This window comes from Tenrec ecaudatus, chromosome 13 (assembly GCF_050624435.1).
Source record: "Tenrec ecaudatus isolate mTenEca1 chromosome 13, mTenEca1.hap1, whole genome shotgun sequence".
In the NCBI taxonomy this organism is placed as follows: domain Eukaryota; kingdom Metazoa; phylum Chordata; class Mammalia; order Afrosoricida; family Tenrecidae; genus Tenrec; species Tenrec ecaudatus.
In genome coordinates this window covers 42,383,603-42,395,795 of record NC_134542.1, presented here as the reverse complement: position 1 = coordinate 42,395,795, position 12,193 = coordinate 42,383,603, and the positions used below count along the sequence as shown (strand labels likewise).

General features: G+C 37.9%; 1 protein-coding gene across 1 annotated transcript in view; it reads right to left on the bottom strand.

The window, feature by feature from the left end:
* Positions 1-2,756: 2,756 nt before the first annotated feature.
* The window catches only part of PGAP1 (post-GPI attachment to proteins inositol deacylase 1), a 79,496-nt gene continuing 70,059 nt past the window's right edge, over positions 2,757-12,193 (bottom strand). The window contains exon 27 of the mRNA XM_075529022.1: positions 2,757-10,269. Within this exon, the coding sequence (XP_075385137.1) occupies positions 10,131-10,269 (139 nt within the window). The 3' untranslated portion in view covers positions 2,757-10,130. The remainder of the gene's footprint in view (positions 10,270-12,193) is intronic.

Below are 12,193 nucleotides of genomic sequence, written 5' to 3'. Positions count from 1 at the left end.
CGCTCAGGTTGAGGCTCACTTGTGCAGCGGGGAGCCTCAGAGCACGTATCAGAAGAGTCTAGGAGCTTTCGAACACTTGTGTAAGAGGCCGGGTTGGCCCAGGGAACCCTAGGGACTGAGGGCTAAAGGCCAGAGGATTACCCTGGACCAAATGCTCCAATGTGAGGCTGCTGTTCGTGAGTGCACATGTATGTGCTTCCATCTGCTGCCCAAAGCCAAGAGGCAGAGGAGCAGGAGTCAAGAGGGTGGGCCCACTACTCAGTCGGACTAGGAGAATGGGGCTAATCAAAGCTGAGAGAGCTCCGTCCCACCAAGAAGGAAGAGCAGGGGAAGATGCCAAGTCAAAAGGAAATCTCCAAGGAGCACCACCCCCACAGCTATTTAGAGGTGAGGACCTTTCTTTTCTCAGAGCTCAGCGAGAAAGGCTTCCCCGAGAGATGGTGCCCTGAATTGGGATTTCTAGCCTCCCAAACTGTGAGAGGATACATTTTGGCTTGTGAAAGCCATACACTTGTTGTTTTTCAGTTCTTGTAGTGTTAGATAAAGGAGCTGTCATGGTGTGGTGGGTTACTCATTGGGCTGCTAACTGTAAGGTGAGCATTTCAAAATCACCACTTGCTCTGAAGGACAAAGATGAGGCTTTCTACTCCCGTAGAGTCTCAGAAATCCAGAGAGGCAGTTTTACTCTGCCCTATAGGGTCGCTATGAGTCAGTTGGCAGTAAGTTAGACTTAGGATAGTACTAGATTAACACAGTAAACCATCCAACCAACCAAGCGGGAAGAGTGGGACATGGAAAGAGATGTGGTTGTTCCCTAAGTAATACTATTTCTGTTCTAGAAACCGGTTTTGCTTTCAGGGTCCTATGAATAAATAAAGCTATGAAAAACAAAGAACCTTAAAGGGTTACAGAATATATCCTTAACTACATTCCTCCTAAGAGGGGTGTGCACACTCTAAACAGGGTGGTAGGTAGAAAATATGATTTCATTTTTAAAGCTGGTGAATATACTAAGGACTCATATTGTATACATGGAATGGCATGGATTAATGCCATCATCCTCTGCCTTTATGAGACTGCAGGGTGGGATGGGCTGTACATGGAGTGAGAATTCTGTCATCGAGGGGGCTGGCAGGTACCCGCAGCTTCATTTGCTTTTCAGTAAGCTGCAATGCTGCCGCTTCTCTAGGCAATGAAGGGATGCATGATTAGCTAGTTTTATCTACAAAATGAAAAATCAGCTTTAAAATGCCCTTCAAGGAACCACAGGTTGAAAATAATGCAACAGAAGCACAAATCCATAAAAAGGAAGTGCCAGCTCTGAAACTCTCCTGTGCTCTTCGGTCAGATTTATTAGGGATTTAAATGACTTAATCACAACCAGCAACTCTGTCAGAACTGACTTTGGTTTGGGTAGCGAGTTTCATTTGGTTAGTAGGAAGCCCTTTCCTAGTAAAATTATCAAAATTATTTGAAAAGTCAATTTACTCGCTCATGCTCTAAATGTATTATACACCTTAAGATGCACCTTCACTTTTTGTAACATAATTTCATGTCAACTTAAAGATATGTAGTGTAGGGTGGTAGTCAACCTGTCAATCAGGTGCCAGCCTGATGGCGTCTCCCTGTGGGGGTGGCCTTCTCATAAGGAGGGTCCTGGGAACCTCCCCTTTTCTGCTTACCCCTTCATACTGGAAGATCCTGGTTGCTGCCCGACCCCTGGAGATGCGTCCACTACCATTGGCTCCACAAGACTTTGCACCTAGCAACCTATGATCTTCCTACATCCTGCATCACTGCATGCGGCTGTATGAAGAGGAACTTATGAACTAGTATCGGACGTATGGACTTGAGTTGGACTGGGATGGGCTGTTTTCTCGATATGTAATTACTTCTTGATAAATAAGGCTTTCTTACACTGTATGTCATTGGATTTCTCTAGTCAACCCAGCCTAACACCGAGAGCATCTAAAATATCCTTTCAGCATGCTCTGTAGATCTTGAAGGAACAAAATGTGACATGTCAAGGGATGGCATTTTGTCCCTGACAGTTGAGAGCCAACAAGACAACAGGGGCCTTAGTCCTGAAATCACAAGGAACCGAACCTTGCCAACAATCTGAAGGAGCCTAGGACTAAGCAGCAACCCTAGCCAGTGTCCTGAAAGAGACCCTCAGCAGAGAACCCCGCTGGTTCAAATCTATATGTAAGAAGATAACGCATATATCGAGAGATGTCCAATTCAGCACATTTTAATCTAAGATGCCCCTGCCATCGGTTCTAGAATGAAGCTGGATCTGTGTTATTTGCCGTCTCTTTTGGAACCTTGTGGCTCTCAGGACAGACACTGTAGTTGCTTGCAGGAGCCCTGGCAGGTGAATATATTGTCTCAGGCAATGCTCATGAACTTTAGAATAATTAGAAGGCACTTGCTGGGGAAAACCAAAACAAAACAGGTTTTTAAGGGAAAGATACACTTAGTAGTACTGGGTGACCCGGGAATCTATATATCAACAATGCCCTCAGTCATTCTCCATTAATTTTGGAAACTGGGGATACAAGTTAACCTTAGGGAGAAGCATAACTGAACAATTCCTCAAAATCGAATGCAAACTATGTAATGTCCATAAAAAATGCATGCAGAAAGCTAACAAATGCCAAGTTGGAAAATACGACTATTTATCGTGCTTCCAGTATTTGTGATGTTTAAGTTCATTGTGTCCCATGTTAAGTAAACTTTGCACCATATACCCTTGTTCATCAAATTTATTGTCGAACATTCAGAACAACAGATTGTGACAGATTAAAAAAAAAAAGCACCAACAATAGCTACACATTGATACCTGAGCAGAGACAGAAGGCAAATATTTATCTATTGAACCCTACACCATGATGTTAAAACACAGGTAAAAATCTTCACAACACTCTACAGAATACATTAAGTAGCACTTTTTGTGAATTACAACCAGTTATATGTATAATGTTAATTGTACCACACAAAAAATACACACAAAATTACACGTTTAGTATACTATACATTGTACAAAATACTGGAGATCATGCATGTTTAAATGAAACATCTGCAAGTTGACACTCATTTTCAGTGTACTCTGTAAGACAAGCTCCTTTGCACTGTCAAGTATTGTTACTAAACAATGCACTCTCTGGACAAAAACCAAATAATCAAATTGCAAATAAATGACTAAGGGTTTGTCCTCTATAAACTTTTAACTGTGGGGTAAAAATTGATGCAGGTTATAGTCAGTCATTTTTATTTTTTTAATTACATACTCTAGACCCAAATTCCCATCCCAACTTACCAAGTTTTAAGGAAAGACATGTTTACGTTCTCCCTATTTTCAGAGAATTCTATTTTTTGTCTTTGGTGGAAAGGTAGTGAAGGTGGAATGGGGAAAACAGTTGTTGAGCTAATCTTCAAAACTGAAAATGAAAACTATAAAATAAAACAAAGTAAACACACACAGATGCGGGCTTCTTTCAGGAGAGCCCATGAGTATCCCATGAACAGAATGACTTGGAGTTCAATAGAAATTATATCCATGATTTTAAAAAAGCACAGTAAAAATGTCGGTCCTAACATTTAAAAAGTTGGAGTGAACCCTCTCTCAAACACTATTTAGGAAGGAAAAAGAAACACAAGAGAAAATAATGTTTTAAAAAATACACCATATTTAAATTTGAGTGTATTCTCATTACTAAAAAAACAATTGGCTACATTCACATTATTTGATACATACCAAATATAAGCCTCAATAAATTGAGGAAAAATGAATATAGGTTTTAAGGGAAGAATTGATACCTTTAATAGATTATAAACATCTGAAGATTAATTTTTCCATCTGTGTTAAGTTCAAAACTGAGGTGTCACCAACCCTCTTGAATCAAAAGGAAATTCTCAGGAACTTACTTTCAGGCATAATTTCTGCTAATTTTAATCTGACATGAGAATTCTGGAAATGAGACCACTAGAAAACAGTTCTGAACAAAGGGAAACACTGGTCAACTTCCAAGAAAACTAAAGAAAAGCCTTTTACTTCCTTCCAACCTTGAAAGGATTTGGGCCAATTTAAGGAGACCACCGCTAGTAAAATACAGAGTGAACCAACCGTAGGGCATTACGTTCTCATTTTAAGGCACAATCTGTTTATCCCAAATGACTGTAGGTTCAAGGTCACAGTGATGATGTAGATTCAATTTGGTCTGGTTTTTCAGGGCATGCTGCTACATTTATAATTAGTCTTAAGTTTAAGAAACTAATATAATCATTTCAAAATAACACATCTAAGTCGCTTTTATATTTTAAAAAAGTCAATATTTAGTAAAATTTTCTATGTTATATACATTTAAAATTGGAGCTTTCTTTTTCCCTCTGTGGTAGAGAAGGGGCAGTTTATTTCTGCAAGCATTCCAGCAAATACCCATTAGATCAGGTAGAATGAGTACACATACAGGATTCTCCTACTTAGGATAAAGTTATTCAACACAAAGGATAATACATTTCTTTAAAAAAATCAACATCTACTGCAGTGTTAGGTTTGGGACATCATCTTTTTTAACTAACGTCACCATAGGTTCCAACTGATCATCGAGACAGCACTACTAACTCAAGGGTAAGCATTTCAAAACTTAGCTGTCACTTCCAAGGCTCCTTAACAATTGGCATAACAGTCAGAGACACTGCATGTGACTTTAAATGACAGACACTTTAATGAGGGGCTGAAATGACCTTTGATAGCTCCTTTCCCTTTGACAAGGGGAAAACGAAAGTATCAAGCAGATAAACATGGTTGTTTCTGAGGATTGTATTTTTACCTTTCTCTCGTGAGTACAACTATCTTTGTAATGTTAGCATTAACATTTTGATTGTTATAATATTTTCCTTTAACATATGCATTAATTTGTTTACTTCATTGTTTTTAACTATATTAGGTTTAAGTGGAGATTGTCCCCTAGTGAAATAGGTGATTGCACAAAAAGGACTGAATAAAAATACATGGAAAACATGTTTTAAAAAAACTTATTACAGTGGTAAATTTTCTAACACGAGACACCTGTACTAAAAATGGCCCTCCCTCACAAAATGGATCTCTATTTGCAAGCTATATAGAGTACATCAAATGAACAATCTGAGGACAGTATTCCAGAAATCAGACAGAATAGAATATGCTAAGCCATAAGCTTTAAATACTTTCTTCCAGGAAAAATGAGGGTATGAAGCATAAGCTTTCCCAATTTTCATGGTTTTTGTAAGTCCTATATGAAAAATACAGAAAGAATTAGTTTTGCTTTCCCCCAGTAAGCTAGGAAGAGTTCATTGGCACAAATATCCAGAGGTATTGCACAGTTTCATTTAGCTTTGGTGATAAAATGATTTGCTAACCATATGAATGCAGTTTAATGGTTTCCAATGTTGAACTTCATGCAAAAATAAAATAAAATTCAAAACACAATTCAAATATGCCTTATTTTTCTTAAAAAGGAATGTAAAAAGTCCACTACAAGACAGAACAAGTACAACTAGAAATAGAAGCCATGCCATTTAGGCTTTTGAACAGTTAATTATTCTTTTTCCAATAAATGTTTTACTACTGACATTACTGCTATATAAATACTAAACACCAAACATTAAAATTAAATAGTATATGGACTTTATAAAACTGGCTACTTTTAAATTTTCCTAAACTAAGATTAGGATTCCAATATGCAAAAAAAAGCATTGCACTGGTCAAAAATATATCAACATACACGTCTTTTCATAAATGTTCAAAGTTATAATATAGACAGTGAATATGGTATTATTCTGACTCATCTATATCAAGTCTTATATAAAGTCATCAGAAATACACTGGTTACTTGATATTCCAAAACATGTTTGGCAGCTTAACATGCCAAGTCATTTTAAGAAAGTACGGAATTGGATTTAAAAAGTACCAACAACAGACAATTTAATCAAGATGTAGCTTAGAACATACATTTTTGAAAGGTAAGTTTTCAATTCCACTGTACTGTTTACATTCACACTATTAATGGAATAACAGGTTTTCTATTTTCACAATTCTTAGGTAGGCTTTGACTATTTATAAACTTTATTTTGTTCTCAAAATTGTTATTATTATACAAAAGTCCAGTCTTCTGGACTCATAGTTTATCAAACACGGATTTTAAAAGTTGTTCTTTGCTCAATAAGACTAGGATAAAAATTTCATCTCCAATTACCTTGCTGATTTGTTTGGTAAAACATCTGACCTTTAAAGGTGAGAGTTGGCGAGGAAGTTTCCGTGTAATTTCCTAACACAGATACTTTAACTGCTTCCCTTACTCTGGGGAGCGTCATGCTTCCTAAATTGACTTTCCTCAGTAAACTTCACCAGCTATCGGACGCACTATGATCTGCAAGGTCACAAAGGATACACAGACACATACTGAGGACACAAAGCGATGGGGAAAAAGGTAAATGTCTAGTCACAGAATGTCCCACACATTTATTTTTCCTAGCTGATTTTATTAACAAATTCTAATATTTCAAGTGTAGCAGTACACGGTTTATCTGAACCCTAATTATAAAGCACTACTTTAGATTTTATACCTAAGATGAAAATACAGGCCAACTGAACTGAGGATTGGAGACCAGGAGCTCTGGCTCATGTCGCCACCCTCGTGCTTCCTGTCTTGCCCCGCGCTTTCAGGAACTAAATTTGAAAGTGCATTTACCTGCTTTCATCTCATTTGCTTACCTTCTGCAAGTAGGTATTAATAACTCAGGAAGTAAATTGAACACACCACGCTATAACTGTGAAGTAGGAAGAGTTTTTTTACAAGTATAGGAACTAATAAACAAATACATTTCTGGGTGTGGCTGGAACGTCCACTTTCTACATAAGTGCTATAATAATTAATAAATGTTTATTAGGCCTACAGCAGTTCTTTATCACTTTTTCCTGATTGTATAATCATGTAGATATTAGAATAATAATTCAATCAAGAAGTTATTCCATTATGTAAAACTGAATTTATCTGCCCAAAATATATAAAATAATTTAAAAGATCGATCAATATGTATTTAATAAACATTTAAGAACTTAGAATCAATAGCAATCAGGCACAAATGGTTTTTTTCAGGGCCACTGTGTTCAATAATTTTGTTCTGGTTATAACTAAAAAGAAAAGAGTTACAGAACCGATTTAATTCCTAGCACAGAAAAGTCTCATAAAAAGATCATTGGCAATTTCCATTAAATGCTCAGTCCCAAATTATAATAGAAGTATTTCGAGAAGACACTTTAGAAACTCTGAAAGGAGCCAATGTTTTTCTTGTTCTTTTTATATCTGAGCACAAAACTTGGTCAAAATCGGCAATTACTAAATCAAAATGGCTCAGCAGAGATCAGAAATAGAAATTTGCTTTATCAGATAACTCCGAAGTGTCAATAAAAGGACTTCGTTTTTAATGACTGCTAACAAATCAATTGTTTTACTAACGGACAGTAGACATCATAGGCTAGTTAGGAAGAATGTGTAATTTAATAGAAAAATGAATTTTCTTTTATCATGAATAATCAATTTTACTTATCTTTAAACAGAATCTACTGCCTTACCTATTGTAGTTATTTGGGCTTACCAGTTCATCAGGACTGTATAATCTTATTAGAATGAATATATAATATACATACCATGTATATAATGGTTAAAAACCCAAACAATCCTATTTTTCAAATGTTTGATCAGAGTGCTTTTGTAATTCTAAAAGAAGGATTTTGTTGGCATAGATAAAATACTAAGTAATAATAATTACACTCACATGAAAATAGTGTGCCTAAGTTCCTGTTTTAAAAAACAAAGGTACTTTATTCACAAATGAAATTTAATCTCGTTAAATTTTATTTGGCTCCTTTTATTCATGACTGCACTGATCATACAAGGAAGCCTAGTCTAAACACAATGATTATGGCTATCAATTGAAATTTCAAAGTAATCAATTTTCTTCAATGCTTTCTATATATGGACCTTAGTCCAAATTCAGCAATAAATAATACTAACTTGAGATACAACTACACTATCAGTGGTAATACAGAACAGTCATATGTACAAAAGTGTTTAGACTATACAGACAGCCAAACATAGAAAGATGTGTCTATTTAAATATATACACGTTGTGCAATGGGGCAATGCCATCTAGGATGTATGTTTTCCCTTCTCTGGTACTGAACATGCGAAATTTTTTATTTTATTACTTTTTGCTATTCTTTGCAAACAAAACAGGAGTCTCGTATTCTATGTCATTGAAAGGTAATCACTGCCTTTTAATGGTCTCAGTAAATGAACATATGAATGATCAACAAAAGGCATGAAGCTGAGAAAGACAACAATGGAACTTGAATTAAAAAAAAACATCAGACCAACTCTCAGAAGTACAGTAAAACTCTCTTCAAAGGATGCCCGAACAGCAAGGACCTGAGACACAACTGAGAATAGAATTGGGGGTAACCCTTTTTGGCAGTAAAGTGGGGTAACCCTCTATAGGCAGTAACAGCTGAGGGGTGTAATGGAGTCCAAATGCCATTGATGATAGATTACAAGACAGTGGTACTCTAGGGCATCCTGAGTGCTCACAGGAGCACAAGTCCACAGGTACAACTAGCATCTCTGATACTTAAGGACTTTACTCCAGAGATTTTGGTATTTACAGTATATGTATCTAAAAGAATGGTGTGGTGGGTCAGGTGTACCTTGGCCTGAGTTCAATCATCAACTTCCTACTTGTTTGTAGTTAAAAACAAACTGAGACAAACATGTTACTATGAGTCCAAACAATAATCCTAAAAATAACCTGGGAAAATCATAATTCTACTGAAACGCCTAGCGCCATAAAAGTTCCAATTTACACAGGTGTAATCTTTATATTTATACCATTAATGATATAACAGCTTATCAGCTGTTTGTAATTAACAGCATAATTTCATAAGTCAAAGGTAGTACTGCATTTTACCATTCTGTTGTGCAAACTTTTCTGAAAGGTTACTTTGAATAACTCCTCAACTACAGGGGCAATGAATTAAATGAAAGGGTATATGGTGAACATTTGACTGCTCCATTAACTGTAGTAAATTGCTATGAAAATTTCCTTTACATTTTTTAATATTAGATCTCTTCTCCACCAAAAAATCTCTGGATGGTACAAACCACTATGTGCTAGGCTTAACCAAAAGGTTTATGGATTGAATCTACCCAAAGGCACCTCAGTAGAGAGGCCCAACATCCTCCCAAAATATCACAGCTATTGAGAACCCTGTAGAGCAGAGTTCTACACTGAAATATCCAGTCTGCCTGTGCCAGAATTGACTTGATGATTGACAAATACAGCTTCACCAGTCTTACAATATAGGATTTGTATTTGAAAAATAATAAGAAAACTTCATGAATTTTGAATTTGGATTATACGCCCATCCATCCAGTTAACACTGCCACAGGGGAAACATGTTTTCTTACAACGCAGAGGTGCATTTTCCTGTGGTTGCTGTCAGGTGCCATTAAGTTGGTTCTGACTCACTGTGACTTGATGTATGTACAACAGAATGGAAACAAAAGATCTACTTTCTACCCTTGGCTGCCAAAACCTGAACCCAAATCCCTTCTGGGCTATTAAACATTTTTAAGCTTCATCAATATTTTAAGACTTACTTCTCAATATGCAAACTGTAGCAAATACAAGTAACATACATTTCAGAAGAGATTTAGTTTCATGAGCCAAGAACAGAACGCTTGGGGTGAGATGACAAATGATGCTGCATCTACTGAGAGTCTAGGAAAAGACCCCTGGTACTGTCACCCAAGTAGACTAGCTGATATGCACACTCGTTCTCAAAGGTGTTGGCTACCATGTCCCTTAGCAATTTTCCCATAAACAGTTAGTAAACAGACACCACACCACAAAACAAAACCATGCTTCAACTATTTTCTTCAAGCATTACAAAACTAATTTCCTATCTTCAATACTGCAAAAATAGCCATGTCTTCTCCAAAGGATCTTGATGTCCATGATGAAGTTGTACGTTCGTTCTGGTGACTGGCCCTCTAGGCACACATCACCTTTCTCGTTCTTTAAGCCCAATCTTACATAAAGTTGCACAATGCATGGAGTAACAGAGGAATGACGACGAAGCACGGGACCCTGTACAAGTGTGCCGACCCAAAAGCGACCACGCCAACAGCCAGAGGAAGTGGAAACTGGGAAGCCGTCTTCAGCAACTTACTGTGAGAAGAGAAATGAACATTACTGTATAAACTGAATGAAGAACTAAAATGGACCTCTGTACACCTCTGAAAAACTCGTGTTTTATGGGATCTTCAATGCAGAGCTTTCTCATATAATGAATGTATCCAACTTTAACTTTTTAAAAGATCAATACAAGCTATATTGTGGTTAGAAAATGTAAAAAGATAAAATTTAAAAAGACTTAAAAAATAGAAGTTTTTACATTACTAGATGGCCTTTTACTTGGGAATTTTACATTGAGAAAATAACCCTAACAAAAATGATTAATAATGTTCACTATGACTTAAGCACAGATGTTTAACGCTACAAAGCAAAACAAAAAATAACACAAGCAAACAAAACACAGGAATATTCTTAGTTTACTTTTAACAAGAGCCTTAAGACTAAACACTGATATTACTATCAGGAAAGCCTTTCACCCTTTTTATTCTCAGAAAACAGAAACTGAGGAAGAGGGGTTAAGAAATTTGTCTTTAGATAAAAAGTCCAACATAAAGGAGGGGAAGGCGGGGCAGGTGGAGGGAGAAGCGGGGAGGGGAGAAACCGAGTGGATGGCACGGGGGAACAGGCACTAACCCACCCGGGGGAGAGTATTGGTTGTGTCCCCACAGAACTGGAACATGCATACGGACCCCGCCATGACACGCCAAACCAGGAGGACAACGTAAAGTAAGGAGGAATACACAAAGAGACTGGACCATATGCCGGCCCCATCCAGAATTAGCCCCACAATCAAAGGGAGTACCACAGAAAATGAAAACAGATCGTCTGGTGTGGGAAAGGAACTGACCCACCACACCACACCCAGAAGGAAGCTGAAACAAAGGAAGAAGAACTGAGTGGAGCACACCTGGGTCCACCAAGCTCAGAGGATGATAGCCCAGCTCGAAGGAGCCAATGTACAGAGAGGACCATATAGCCAGCTCCACAGAGAGATGTGACATCCTGCACCGACCCATGGCCCTGCACAGGACAGCACTTGAGACACAGTGGGGGCTTTGCGACTGAGCTGACTCCACCACACTGAGGCAAAACACTGGGGATGTGCAATGGAGTGGCGGGGGAAGCAGAGCAAGGAGGTCCTGAAGGAGTATAAAGGATGGACTTTGGGACCAGGACGTGGCACCCCATCAGACTCATCCGGAAAACACTCCTAAAGGTCAACAAAGATACCTTGAACTACTAACAGGCTTTTTTTCCCTGTCTTTTTGTTTTGTTCTTTTTTTCTCTTCTTTTAAATTTTATATTTCAGTGGCTTTTTTGTTTGTTAGCTTGTTGGTGTTGCTGCTGTTGACGCCATGGTCTTATGTGACACTTTGGTGCTGTCAAAGCCATCCGCAATTTTATGCACATATTACTATATCTGCAGGTCCACCTAGATAAGATAGGCTGGACAAACAATGTGAGAAGAAAGTAATGGGACCAACGGTCCCGGAGGGACATGAGAGTGTGGGAGGTAGGGGAAGGGAGGAAGTGTTGGCCAACCCAGGGACAAGGGAACAACAATTGGTTCAAAATCAGTGGAGAGAGGGGATGAGAGGACTGGTAGGGAGTGACCAAGGGCAAGGTAACTGAGAGGAATTACTGAAACCAGAATGAAGACTGAACATGGTAATGGGACAGGAGGAAAGTGTAAGGAAATAGAGGAAAGGAGTAGGAGGAAAAGTGCATACATAGAAGCCTAAATACAGACATATACATATGTAAATATATTTATGATTATGGGGAAATAGACCTATGTGCATATATTTAGAGGTTCAGTAGTAGGGTAGCAGGTGGACATTGGGTCTCCTCGCGCACATTCCCTCAATACAAGAGCACCTTGCTCAGTTAAACGGTCATTTCATGATACCCACCTTCCCGACATGATCGCTTAAGACAGATGTGTGCATAAGCAAAC